Raw genomic sequence first — 14,942 nt, forward strand, 5'->3', positions numbered from 1 at the left:
AAGGCTTAGCTTCAAGTCTGGTAAGAACACAAAGACTCACAGGCACCCCAAAGGAACAACCTATATGCGTAATGCAGGACATAAATAAGAAGGCAATTAAAGCATCTTATGTGAATATTTGGCAATACAAAATACAACTTGCTGAATAAGCTTTACTACACAGACTTTGTACTAAACTTTTGTTAGAGATGGTTATTTAATATTTCTTACAGAAATAGGCCAAAGTGGGGGGGGAGAAAAAAAAAAAAACTTTTGTTAGGGGTAACTCAAAGGTTAGTCTCACAACTGCAGCTGGTCAAGGCATAAAACTTCAACTGATTAATCACTCTTCATCTTGGACGCTGCTGAACTATCTGCAGTGTAAACATGGACCTGGAGTTAGTCTGATTAATGCCTGCGTGATTCTTACACAACAGCTGTTCTGAGCTCAGGACAGGGGAAGAGAGTTCTTCCCTGCTGTCTCTTCTCTCTCAGCAGCTAAAGAGAGCGTGACCATTCCAGTTCCCTAAAATCAGAAGGGATGGATGCTCAGGAACTATTTGCAGGAGAGCAAACTTCTGGTAGAAAATGCAGGTACCCTCAGAAAGAAGCTCTTCACCTGGTGGCACCCTTAAGAAAACTTTAACTAGGAACTTGCATTAAGGCAAAACGAGAAGTTCTTGCGGAGTTAAGCGCTTACCTCAGGTTGCCCTGTGCAAGTTACTGTGAAAGGCTACATTTGTTTCTCACTTAGTAAAAAAGCCAATACATATTCCTGGGCTACTGAACAAGAAACTGACAGAACTGGAAACAAAAACCTTGGTTTTAATTATAAAGTATAAGCAAGTGTCAGACTTGCTTAAAGGTTAGTACTACTTGGGCTATTAATGGACTACTACTGTACAATTATCTTGTGAAATTCACTATCTGGAGAACACGAGATAAAGTTTATTGCAGTTTTCTGGAATTACAACCAAACAGACAACTTATGTACAAAGCTGTGATGAACACCAGTGAATATCTCGTAACTCACTGCCGGATGATGAAATCAGGAAAGAAGTTAGTCTAGCCAGTAGCACAATTTCAGCTGCAGTTATTTGCTTCATATTCTGTCCACTGGAAAGATTCCCACAAGGGAGCAATTAGATGACTAACAGTATACAGTAACCATGCACATAAATTACATTCTGAAGTTTAATGCCATTTGGTCAGCAATCTTGATACATGGAAAGTTATAAAAGCTTTTAGACACAATATAGATTTGAATGCTTTAAAAACACAGAGAACTTACAAGGAAGTCACCATCAGCAAGATGAATACATAAGATCAGTCCAAAGCTATAAAACATCACTGTTCTCCCTGTCTGTGTGCACCAGCCAGAAGAAACTGGATTTCAATAATGGATGCATTCCCATAAAGTGCCCATGAGATTTAGGGATACATTTTAACTGGGGCAAGTGGCAGCCCTAAAACTGGCAATTATTTCAACGTAAGATTGTCAGCAATAAATACATATAGTATATTCCCATTTGAAATGCTCACCTTTATTGTTACCTAAGGTGATAGGCAGCAGGATAACTGTTCTTCTATCAGCAAAAAGCTATCCCCTGAAGAAACTCTATGCTAGCATAATTTTAAAGATGTTAATGTGACTCGCATTTATTATTTATATTCCTGAAGTGTGATTGGCATCAGTTTCAGGGTTTTTAAATTCCAGTAAATACAGTAAATGCTAATTGTTATCTATTACACTGAGCAGCATGAAGTTAATTCTATGCTGCTACCAAGTTTCATTTGTGCTATAGCAATCAGTCAAGAACAGTTGGTTTGCCATGCAGAACCTACTTAAAATAGGGCCTCGTTTAAAAATTCATAACCTTTTACAAAAAAATAGCTACTTAAGGATTTTATATAACTGTTCAGAAAAATATAAAAATCAACCCTTATCTCAGCATACAATAGAATTTACCCTCACGAAATTCAGGCTTAGCTGGGTCACTTCCACGAGCTGACTACTCCCTTTCAGGTACAGAAGCAGCCCTTGCTGTCAACTCTTGAAAAATGAGCTATAGCTAAACTACACATAAAAATAACAACCCCTTTCACAGGGTACAGGCTTTATCCTGCTTATTCACTTGTAGGTTGACCAAAATCTCTCACACGTGAGGGTTTGGAAGATCAAGTCTTAAGAGTTGATGGAAATTCATGTATTTGAAGAAACGAGCCTGAAGGTTTCGGAAAGAAAGCCTGACTTTCCCTTTTTAAGATATATACAGTCATATGTACATATTCACAAATCTGTTCTATGAAAAGAGGGAGCTTATTACAGAAACCATAATTTGTCTCAGTTCGTACAACTTAGAAAGCAAAACAAGAACAAATAAATGTAAATATATCTACATACTGAGTACAACATAGCAACTACGGAATAGACAGTGCTAGACGTGAGCTCTCATCCCCATAACTCTTCTGTTCTTCCAAACTTGTAGATCAGTGTACTAAAGAAGGAAAAAAAAAAAAAGCAAAAATCAGGCTATACATAAGGTAGAAAAGGTCATTTTAATAGTAAGCATACACTCTTACACTGTTTCCACTGCAATATCAACATCTCTCCAGTAACCTTAACTTTTCTTCAAGTCTGTATCTATTTATTGTATTTATATTTCACTCACTATGCATTACTAAAACCATGAGATCCAGCTGAAGCAACTGCTCAACTAAAAATAGCCAGTCTTGCAGTACAACTCCTTTTAAAAGGTTGGATGCAATTGCATATTGTTCTGAATCAAAAGAAGTCTAAACAAAAACAAACATCATTTCCTTATTGTTCCTTATACTTCTTTTTGCTTAGGTAGAAGGGCACAGCCATACTAAATCGTAACAGGGGAGATGAAAAATACTAACAACAAAGAGAACAACAGTAAGAAGTAAAAAATAAGCTAGACACCTAGGCAATTAACTAGTGAAGAGAACTATTAATACAGCATGCTAAACTAAGTAAAAAACTAGCAGAGTAACAATCGGGGCTGAAGCAAAGTCCTGAAGGAGACACACAGTTCAAGGAATAAAGGTATTATAAGCCAGCATTAATGGAAGAGAGCGTTTCAAACAAAACAAAAGTTTTGGGCACGGACATTGAGAAGAGCATCACAGATTGACCCAGATCTGGTCCAAGGAAAGGAATCTACAGCAACAGATGAAAATCTCAAGTGTTACTGCTTAAAGTAAGTAGTGGGATTAAAAAAAAAAATTTTTTTAAATGTAGTTTGTCTCACAATTTATACCTAGGAAACAAATTTTAGAAGATGAAAGAGAAGAAATAAAGATATATAACATACAGAGTACAATAGAAACTAGGGAAAGACACTTCCAGAAACAAAAAACAGCCTCAGATCAAACTACTGAAATCAGACTGACAATTTCAAGTGGATTGAAACTATTCCCAAAAATCTATCCCCACTGGTATCCATCCCACTTTAGTCATGTGCAATACTGCAGAAGAGAGTTAAGAATTGCTCTTTTCTGCAAGAACAGAACTGATTTTCCCAACAAGGCAGCACAGCAGAGCCAGTTGATCTGGATCACTGCAAAGCATTTGATATGGTACTAGAAGGAAAATTGTTAGCATGGTAATTTAAGTGAGTGAGAACATCCAAAAGAGGAAGTTCTGGGAACTTTTTCAGTGACTGATCTTTGAACTTAGACTAATGCTTTTATTGTCTTGAATTAATCAAATTCATATATTACAGAATGCATTATACATATAAAAAGAGCTGGTATAGATGCACATAGTTGCGAAGTGTCATATAAGGCACTTAATGATGTCAGGAGAAATAAAATGAACGGATTTAATATTACAGAACGCACCATTATGGTCATAGAGGAAAATTTTATCACTTATCATAACTGAAAGTTCATCCAGCAGAAACAAGTTTAAGTGTATCAGTTATCAGACCATTAAATCATTGTTATGAAATAGTCAGGAAAAAAGCAATAGGATGTCTCACCTATTGCTGTTAGGATATATGCCAAGGTATTTGGAGTAGAGATGAAAGTATTATTGCCGTTATCCAAAGACACTGACAATATCCCACCCAGAATACTATCTGTACCTTTGGTCATCCACATTCTAGAGCTGTATATTCAATAAGATCATAAAGAGCTGTGCTAACAAGAGCATGAGGGGAATGAAGACCCTCTCTGAATAGTACTCTCTTTATCTCTGAGAAGGAGTAAATACAGCATTGTTTCTAAACACTGGAGGAAATGGTAGAGAAAGGTAGCAGAATTTAAAAAACAAAGTTTTTAAGAAATAGTTTGGTCGGTTTATAGAATGACTAACGCCACCTCAGTTCTCTGCACAGTGTCAGTTTACTCAGTGACCCAAGAGGTCTCTTACATGCCATCCTCCTCACGTAAAGGTCAGGCTGGGTAACGAACTGAAATACTGGAGTCCTGCACTGTGAGCAGCAAGCTCCACATTGCAGACGATCAAGTCTGGTGTCAGTCTCAGTTACAATTAATTTTCCTGGGGTAACCACGCATAATGGAAGCAGGCGAGTGCAATGCCCCTTTGGAAGGAGAGACTCACCCAGATAACTTACCTGAAAAATATCAATGCATTTTGGAAAAACACTGCTAATCCAGGGTAAACATTAGTGTCTGTAAAGTAAGTAACAAAGGAAATATTAACTTCTTTTGTACTGAAAAAAGTACCTACAACACTATTCACAGTATTATTCTCTGGCTACAAAACTAGATGGCATTGTTCTAGCAACAACAGACCACATTTTCATTCTTCTGCCTTTCAGCTCATGGCAAAAGTACTTTCTATGTAAGTAAAATAAACTTCAACACCAGAAGACAACCTGTAATTTTTAAAAATGATTTTAGATTTCAGTGAAGGGCTTGGTGCTGTTTGTTTTTTTTTTTTTTCCTCTATACAACTTGGTAGTAATTCCTAAATTACAATCACAATTAGTTATCAGTGTGTATATTTTATATGCCCAAGTGTTCTATACCTGGATTGTTTAAAATGGTTCATAGTGGCTGTTCCTCACTTCAACTCCCTCAAGCATCTCTCATATCCATACAGTAAGGGACTGTGAAGGGTCCAAAAGATTTTCACATTCTCATTATACAGCAAAAAAAAGAAAAGTCAAAAAGAGCTCTCAAACAAATCACTATATAACATGATAGATACCAAACTGAAGCAGAGTACTTTGCATCAGATTTGATGATCATCCCAGAAGAGCAGCGAAGCCTGTCTCTTTGCTAAAAAGCTAACCAAGAAGGAAACTTACTCTGTGTAACATAGGCTCCAAAAAGAATCCACATTGAAGCAATAAGCGAACCAAACATCAGCATAAAGCCAATGAAGAGCCAGACACGAGCACCTGCAGGAAACAGTAAAACCTCTGAGAACCATGCAGAGTACCATCCGTAGCGACAGCTGATCCAAGCTACTACTGTATTACGACACAGTCTTGCTGAAGGTCCAAATGGAAAGGGTTAAACCAGTATCAACGATAACAGAACCCAAAATTTGCCCTCTTTAGTACAGCAGATAGCAGCTGGATTTTAGCAAGCATACTTTAACGAGCAGACACAATTACCAGAAATATCTCCTCATCTGTAGGAAACGCCTGTAACAACATTTAACATAACTTGTAAGTGGACTAATTACGAGGTACTTTGCCAAAGCTATAGTTTTTCTGAGGTAAGGATGGCATTCCAATACAAAAACTATAAAAAAATACCTAGAAAATACATAATATTTACAAATCTAGTATTACAAAATACTAAAAAATACATAAAACAAACCCTTCCTGTGTTTACTTCAGAAAGATATTTCCAGAGGGGTGAAATCTGCCAGTTTACTCAATGACCCAAGAGGTCCCTTTGTCTGACATGCCACCCTCCTCAAGTAAAGGTCAGGGCAGGATATGAATTGAAATACGGGGGTCCTGCACTGTGACACATTACCTGCTCAAAACGGAGGGGGATGCCATTGAAAATAACCAACCTGTTCACTCACAGGAAAGGGAAAATATTTACATGCAAAGATTCACTCAAGCAGACTGAAGAATGAAATGCGGGAAAGCATCAAACGCTAACTCGAAATCAGTAAATTCTACCAGACTGCATTCTGCAAATCACACACACACAGATGCTGGGTTCCACACCGTAAGGGAATTATGGATGAACGTAGAGAGAGGACAGCAGGTCCAGAGAAACCACACAGTGGGTGACACACAGAGAAAACAATGTTTGCAATGCATTCTAAAATAAGAAATTCATACTGAACTCAAGCCCCATAGCTTGCCCCAAGGCAGAAATTTATTTCTGGGAACAGCTGCACAGGACATGCAGAGGAGTTTAGGTGCTCAAGCTATACAGAAGTCAAATTTTCCCAAGCTCACCTCCTTAACAAAGACAGTACTTACCTTCAACTGTTAATTTTATACAGAAAATAATTTCACAGAAGTTTTCTCCTCTCCTTAGCTTCAGATTATTTATCTAACCACCACTCAAAAACAAAAAAGCCCTAAATAACCATTCTTTCAATTCGGCATGACTTTATAGTTAATTTACCTGTTCTTCCTAAGCACCCGTCACTGTAGCTGTCTCCTCTCACCTGAGCATTTGATACAGCATTTATCCTAGGAACACAAAAGTGTAGATATTTCAGATTACTAGAAAATAAATTTAAAATCCTAAGTAAAAAGCCAGTGTTTTTTTTTGTTTTGTTTTGTTTTGTTTGGGGGGGGGTTAAGATGCAACAAATTCCTGGAAAATTACTGGCATTCTGTACAGCGACACACATTGCTACACCTCCCTTAATGGAAGGACTCCAACTGGATTTCAGGAAAATCACATTCTTGCAGAACCTTTACCCTAAATCTCAGGAATAATAATAGCCAGTAACACGGCGGTCTCTTGCTTGTGATACAAGTTGCTTTTAAATTACTCTACTTGGCAATAAATACCACAAATATTCAAGTGAGACATGCCCCATAAGGACAATATATTTTCTTAAAACAAGTTACACTGCTGTAGAAAAAAAAAAAAACAACTTCCAAAGTATCAAGCATTAAGGCAGCCTTGAACATCCAAAGCCATCTTATATTCTCTTCACTATTGGACGATTCTATAAAAACTATTACTTCTCCCTCAAGCTTGCCACATTTACATCTTTATGACAATAATACCACTATCCTCTCCTACTTGAAGAAGTTTTGGGCCAGAGAGACAGCTGTAGAAATTGATTCAAAACAGGGAAAACCACAAATGTTTTACATTCAGGTAAGCAATTGGGCAGCAATACCTTAACTTTGAGCTAGGAACCCAAACAGTTATTCTAGAAAGCCACTTGCATAAAGGAAGGTTGGCTTTCTTACATTCAGCCAGAGCGCGTAAGAAAAGCAACTTACCTTAAACAGGTTGGGGGGAACAGAAGGAACAATGAACAAACAGACACAAAGGCCACAGATAAAAGAAAAAAGGCTGTAACACTGCCGTGCAAAAAGGTACAAGATTACTCATACACAATTTATAACCAAGAGATTCCCAGTGCTACCATATGCACATGGGCTAATAAAAACTGCGTTTAACAGCTCATATTTATTTTATAAATAAAGAACTCCCTTTATATACACTTACATGAAAAAAGCTAGTGTTGAAAACACCCCACAGGTATGGAACGCGTGGTTCATTTGTTCTGGCTTAGGGTAAACTACTGCAGCATCTATCATTATCCACCAACCTGTGAAAAACTTAGAATAAAATAACCAGCATTATGAGGCCAGAAGGGTACAGAGACAGACAGACAAAACATGTCAAATGTACAGGCATCCTATTGCTTTAATTTTCCTTTACCACATATAAACAGCTCTAGAAAGCTACTAGCTTCACATCAGACTCTAAATCTGATAAGCAAGTTCTGCATATGCCTTAACATAGATATTCTCACAGAAGCATTTGAAAATCTGTCACATTTTCTATTCAAATTACATCTCAGCGTATGGCTAAATTCCCTGTACTACCTTAAGAACAAGAATTGAGATTCTAAACATACTTTATACATACTTTATATCTTTTAACTGTTCAAACGTATCTAGTTATGCCAAAAACGCACTAGGAACTTCAATCTGCTTTTGAAGAAGAGATAGCCGAACTGGTCTATCGTTATCAGACAAATGCAAATTTATGTGATCCATAAAAAAGCTGGCTAACGATTACACTTAACCAAAAACCATCCAAGAAATAAATATATTGCATTAAGGTGCAGTTAAAAGTGAAACTTTTGAAAATCTGAAAAACATACAAACAAACAACATGCAACTATGTGCCATATTTCCAAATTTCTTAACCTATTTATGATTCACCTCCTCTCAAGGAGGGACAAGTACCCACGCACTCGTAACTTACCAATACACCTGCAACTATTGAAGCAACGGCGTTTCTTCTTTCACTCCAGTCGATACACTCACATTCTGGCCACCGGAAATTATCTAAGAACCCTGCCATGTCCTCAAAGATTAGATTGCCTTGCTTAGTTTGTACTTATACATGAATTCTTCCATCAACAGCCGTGTCCTAAGTACCTGAAACACAGCCAAAAATGTAGTTAATGCTAAATAGGAAAATCTTGAGATGTTTGACAAACCGTCAGAAGCATCTTCAAACTACGTTTGTTTTTTTTTTTGTACCGAATTAAATATTCGATATATTATATGGGTGCTCTATTGAGCTACATTTAACAAAGCAACCTACCTCACAAACAGAATTACAAAATAAAGTCTGCACACAAGCCAAACACTTAAGCATTGCACACACAAAGTATTGTGTCTGAAACGGAAGAGAAATTCAATAGAATACACTGTTTATTTAAACGTATAGAAACACAAAAATTAAAGCAAGTAAAAAAGCAGGTGCAAAAAGAAGCAAATATTTCAATCTAAGTATCACCCTTAAACCGTAACCCTCTCTGCCACTGGAAGTCAAAAAAGAGCAAGATGCATACAACAGGACTTCATATGCAGAATAGAACTTGGTCTTTGAGTCTGCCTAAGGAATCCTGGATAAGATACACAAACTCCCAGTCTCCAAACAAGAAAGATAATACAGTGCCTTTCTATCACAGGGGAAAAGAAATCAACTCAGTGAATCCACTAACGGCAAAGAACGCCCCGCTTTGCAGACGGAGGATCAGTCACACAGAATTATAAACATGGTCAGATTTATACACAAAAAGCAAAGCTGAGCAGTGTTATAAGGCAAGCACTGAAACGACAAAGTCCTCAAACAATGTGGTGAGACAGCAGCTGTAACAGATTCTGTGCTACACGACCGCTGTTCTCACACTGAGGTGATTAACAGATGCAGTTTGAGTGTCAGAAGCTGGAATATTTACTGTTTTCTGTTTAGCTGTGACTCACAGCCACGCTTAAGTTTGCCTATACTACAAAAAAAGGCCACCTCCTATGAATAAGATGGAAAACTTGTCTGTCCTCCTGAAACTACTTCCAGAAATCTGTCCACAGTTATGATGCTACCTTGAAGCATTATAATCAACCGGTCCCAAAATTACCTTACATCTGTCAAATATCTGGGCTCAACCGTACAGTTATTTTCCTAGATCACACTTTCACCTAGCAATTTTCAAATTCCTGTTCTTTCTGCAGCTGTCACACAAAATTGCCGTGCTGTCCTAACACATTTTTACAACTGTTCCTGCAGCCCTAACTTTTCTCCTCTCAGAAGGGTTCCCTACGCACTTCGTTTGTTCCTCGCCAGTCCGGGGAAGCGTTATCTCACTGTGCAGTAATCCCCAGCTCATCCTGCAGTAATCTTCTCTTCCTCCCATACTCGGTCACCCACAGTGGGGTACAGCTCACGGCTCCCATCGCTGCAGGCTGCACGGATCGCACCCTGCGGTCTGGCTGCCCACAAGCAGGAGTAAACACCTAGACAAATGCGCTGCACTGTTCTTTCCTCTACTGAACACAGTTACAAACACTAACAAAGGCGTTATCTTGCTTGTAATTACACTTTCTGTCACTTTCGGAGTGACCGAAGCTGTATTTTCCCCCGGAATTTTTCCTGTAACAGACCCTTTAAACAACATTAACGTATCTAACCACATTGTGGCGTCTCCCTCCTTGGACATCCCCAAAAGCCACGAGGACCTGGTCCTGGGCAGCCTGCCCCAGGGGGCCCTGCCTGAGCCTCCAGAGCTCCCTGCCAGCCTCAGCCACGCCGCAATCCTATGAAACTCAACAAAGAGCCTGGATCATTCCCACAGAGCTGCAGGAAAAAGTCTTGTTACCCCTACCAAAATGCTCCAGATCAAAATGCTGACATGAAACAAAACCAGTTGTTCCCTTCTGTGACTTCAAGGGGTTATCGAGTTTGTTTTGTCAGCTAAAATAATGAAACCATCTTCCAGCACAAAAAAAACACAACAGCTAGCATCTATCCTAAGACCCCTTCAACTCTACAAAGTCAGTAACGATAAACTTTGCAGATAACATCACTGCACAAACCTGCCTTTATTATTAAGAGTTTTTAAACACTGGGTGACAAAACAAAGGCGTTTTGCTCACTTCAAAAGTCTGAGACAACACCTTTCTCAATACCTAATTGTCTTGGATATCAAATGGACTTTTCACAACTGCATTAGTGACAAATGAGTGAAGCTAGGGAGACCAGTACAAAGTTGGTTGGTTTTTTTTTTTAAATACTTTCTCAGGACAGCCTTCTGCCAAAGCATCTTATTTTACCAACATTGTATTTTTGGTGCTTGATGCTGGCTCACAAACCTGCACTTTGCTTTAATCTTCTGTCTGTGCTCAGAAGAGAAGCACCCGAGATACCGTGACTAGATGAGATAAACACTATCTGCTGGCAGCCTTTCTACAGCAAAGATGTGCAATCGACTGCTCAATTTTCCTGTTTCACTGGAATGGCAAGCACGGAGATACACGGCACGGAGAACCTGCAGCAGGATAAAGACAAAGTCTAGAATGATTTCTACATGTGTCTAGTGCTAGAAACAAGCTTTGATTTCACAGAGGAAGCTTACTGCAAGAGTACAACCGGCAGTAATGGGGAGCAGAGGGGGTAATGCCACCGGCCTTCTTATAGTACGATCTAAACATTAACTGATGTTATGCAGAATCCTGCAACAGAGTCTTTCACAGAAGTAATTCAAGAGAGCCCCAGTTAACAGTAAGAATAATTAAGCATTTCTCTCAGATAGCTCCCTACGATTCTGTTCTCTGTGTACAGACTTTACAGATACACAGCTGGCAAGTGGGGATAACAGCACCTCTTCCTGAGTTACTGAATGCCAGCCTCGTGCAGCAGCCGAGGCATGGGTATTCCTCTCCGCAAGAGGACGTGGCCATCTCTGACCGAACGTGCACCCGACGGAGGGAATGATGAGTAAGGGCTGCGGGGTTCTCGGAACAACAGACGTCAGGAAGCAGACCGCAGGGCGCTGGAGCAATTCGTCCAGCCCAAGGTCCAACCAACAACTTCCCCATGCCGGAGGTGCCCTTGTTTAGCAGGGAAGCAAAGCGCGCATCGGACGCGCTGGAAGGGACTGAGAGTATGGAGCCAGCCCGAGTGCGACAGGTTGGCCACCCGCTCACAAGTTGCTGAACAAACAGCTAGCTGCTACACAGCACAGTCTGCGGTGTTCTGTAGGTGTACGCTTCTCAACACCAGCAGCAGCAGGGAAGGAAGGAAACAATAAGCTATACCTCAGCCGCAAAAGGTCTGCGGCACTGCGAAGCTGAGTTTCCACCAAAATCACAGCAGCAAGGCTGAAGACTACCCTCAGACAGGTTAACATGGCACAGACGTAGCTTTTAGCCCAAATACATCCTTCTATACGGACAGAACCCTGATGAATTTTCAGAAGGATGTTTTCAAGTTCTCAAAGGCAGGCGCTGGACTTTTTTTACCTGAATAAAGGTGCAAAACTCACTCTCCGGGTTTAAACTTTTTACCTCCACATACTTCACAGCAAGAAAACAAGCGAACCCCTTGCATTAGCTGTCCTTTGATGCCCTTCCTATGATCTGTCTCCTCCCCCTTTCCTCCTGTGGGCAGACAGGCTCTCAAGAAGCATTTCTCACGTCCAGTAAACAGAAGCACAAGAAGAACACTGGCAAGAACGAATTGGTGACTGAAACATAACAAGGACGGTTATACTCCGTGGAAATAACACTTGGCGGGTTCCAGCACTCGGGTTAGAACTAGCAACGTGTTATTTCAGTGAACGAAGCAGAATGACAACATACCACACGAGAAGTTGAGCTCAAAAGTTGAATCAGCCTCTCTCTGAAATGCACTGAGCCGGCTGGGACAAAACGTTAAAGCAGCGGCAAGGGAGCACAGAAAGAAACACAGAAAGAGATCCCAGAGGAAGCTGCCTCACGGCACGGAAGGGCCCGGGAGCCCCCCGGTGCCACAGAGCGGGGCCTCCCGCTCCCTGAGGGGAAGGCACGACCCGGGGCAGGGGCAGGCTGTGCACCCTGAGGCCGCGCCCCCTGCCTCCCGCGGTCACCGGGCCGAACCGGGCGTTGAGCCGCGCCCCCACCGAGCCCCCCCCGGCTCCCGCCCACCGCCCCGGGCAGCCCCGCGCAGTTTCGCTTTCAGTTTCCCTCACGGCGCCCCGGTACCTCCGGTACCGGTCCCCCGGCGCCCCAGAGAGCCGGCGTGGCGCGCTGCGAGCCCCCGGTCCTCCCCAGGGAGGCTCCGGCCGTCGCCGTCCCCTCACAGGCGCCCCCCCTCCCCCGGCGGAGCGACGGCCGCACGTACCCTCCGCGCCGCGCCGCGCCGGGCCCTTCCGCCCGCTGCCGGAGGCGGGGCTGGAGCGCGAGGGGAAGCCACTGAGCGACGTGCCCGCCAGCCAATGGGAAGCCGGCGCCGCGCTTCGCCGGAGGCGGGACGAGGAAGGAGAGGCGGCCATTGGGCGGCGCGGCGGCCCACGCGGGAGCGCGGAGGGGGCGGGGCTGAGTGACGGGCGTTGGGGCGGCCCCTCCCTCCTCACCTCAGCCCTGTCCCTCAGCGGGAAGAGCGGGCTCCCGCTCGGGAGGCTCAGCGGTTGGACCGCCCGCTGTATTTAAGCGTGTATTTCTGTCTGGAATCAGCAGTTCGATTTTTTTTTCCTTCCGAGGCCAGCGCTGAGATATCAAATTCGGATCAACAATCCGGTGTCAGACAGAAAAATGACTTTTGAAGGCCACCGTCCTGGGCTTTCCTTATCTGCATGCAGTACTTGGCATGACTTCTCTAGAACTACCACCTATACACTGCTCTTAAGATTTTGGTCACGTCAGAGTAACTGGAAAAAAATAACCCCCTTGCAAAAATAACCCCCTTCCCTCATCTGGGACAAATAAAAATTAAAATTAGAGGAGTTTTTTTAATCATCGTTGCACTAAACGTTGATGAAGAAGATTTTGTGCCTGGCAATTTTTCACGACAGCAGCACGAGGCTGATTTAAAGTGCCGAGAGCCAGGTCACATCCACTCCATTTAAAACCGAGTAGCTTTAAAAGGAGCATAAAAATCACTCAGCATGCTGACTCATCCATTATGGCAACTTAAATATTTAAACTGCTGATACTTATCTCCATTGTGAGCCAAACCAGATTCCATCAGAGCTGGATTTATTGGAACTGGGTTTCTATTTACACTTGTGCAATGAATTCGATTTGCAATTAACTCTTTTTAATCTGTCACTAGATTAGTTTAAACACCAATTCAATTCTAATTCCTGTAGAACATAACAAGAATTAAAATCTGATCTTTTTAAGATTACTATGGCCACAGGACTTCCATAAAAGCATGTTTAGTTTACAGTTTTCACTGCAAGAACACACAGATTGCACTTTGAAATTAAAGATCTTTCATACAGGTTGCTAAATGTGAGTAAGGAGCTTGTGGGGCATTATCAAGACTACACACACTCTTTGTTCCCACTTCACCAACATCCAGGACTTACCTCCTCTATCTGCACGATACCCATTCTTTCCTACCATTTTGCAGACCTGGAGAACAGCTGTGGAGAGCTACTGAGGAGTACATTTATTACTGGCTGGCCCAACTGATCCACGCACTGCTATGTGCCACTGCCTGCTAATTGAATCTCAACAGAAAGGAGCAAATAGCCATGACCTAATCCCTTTTAACGCCAGGCAGAAGCATCTGTGTAGCCCAACCATCTCAGCGGCATGACCAACAGGCAACAAATGTCTGCACTTCTTGGTTTTGCCACCTTAATTCCTATGAAAAGGTACGTTACAGGAAGCTGAGATTACTCCTGCTTTCTAAAACACTTCAGTATCTTATCATTGTTATCGCAAAGGCTTGAAAGATCTATAGTGTTTACCAATAAATTATTTGCAAGTGTATTTATTAGTAATTATAATTCAATTGACCCATTCTACCAACAAATAATGTTCTGTCTGCACACGAAGACCTCACCTAGATGAGCCAGAGCACAAAGACCAGAAGGAGCACATGCAGTGTCATCCGCCCAAATGCAAACGCATGAATCCAGACTCCGTTGGTGCTGAGACATCTGCCAAAGGGTGGTGGTTGTGATCATTATCTAGCTTTAACTTCTGAGCTGGAAATTTCCCCTCTGTGGCGTGCCAGCGCCCATGAGACGCCTTCCCACCTGACCAGCAGGCACAGCAGAACTGCTCAGGTGAAGACAGCGACAGTCTGAGTCACTGGGGCATGAGTGAAGAAAGGGGCCCACACAGATACCCGTATATCCAGTGACACCTTGTCAAGGGCAAAGTCCTCCGGGAAAATCAGACCGGGTGGGGAGCAGAGAGGTTACTAAACATAAATAAATACCGGGCACTGTGGAGACTTTGCCACCCTCCCAGCCACCGCCCCAGAACTTTAATAGAACAGGAACATTTCATAATAAATTA

At 41.9% G+C, this 14,942-nt stretch overlaps 1 protein-coding gene across 6 annotated transcripts; it reads right to left on the bottom strand.

Moving 5' to 3' along the window:
• Positions 1–905: 905 nt before the first annotated feature.
• Positions 906–14,504, bottom strand: TMEM50B (transmembrane protein 50B). 6 transcript variants are annotated; one of them, XR_014576861.1, is made up of 8 exons: positions 12,811–12,912; positions 8,410–8,585; positions 7,642–7,754; positions 6,574–6,641; positions 5,283–5,375; positions 5,001–5,081; positions 4,584–4,641; positions 906–2,477 (listed from the first exon to the last, which is right to left on the bottom strand). XR_014576861.1 is itself a non-coding variant. In XM_083818088.1 (7 exons), the coding sequence occupies exons 2-7, from the start codon at positions 8,506–8,508 to the stop codon at positions 2,432–2,434; spliced, it is 477 nt and encodes a 158-aa protein (XP_083674214.1). In that variant the 5' UTR covers positions 8,509–8,585; positions 14,482–14,504; the 3' UTR covers positions 906–2,431. The 6 variants fall into 6 exon arrangements, 5 of the variants coding, with proteins under 5 accessions (XP_083674214.1, XP_083674210.1, XP_083674211.1 ...); XM_083818088.1 differs by lacking the exons at positions 5,001–5,081; positions 12,811–12,912 and adding an exon at positions 14,482–14,504; XM_083818084.1 differs by lacking the exon at positions 5,001–5,081 and having other exon boundaries at positions 12,811–12,911.
• Positions 14,505–14,942: the final 438 nt, after the last annotated feature.

The sequence above is a fragment of the Anser anser genome (genome assembly GCF_964211835.1).
Source record: "Anser anser genome assembly, chromosome: 1".
NCBI classification, from domain to species: Eukaryota; Metazoa; Chordata; class Aves; order Anseriformes; family Anatidae; genus Anser; species Anser anser.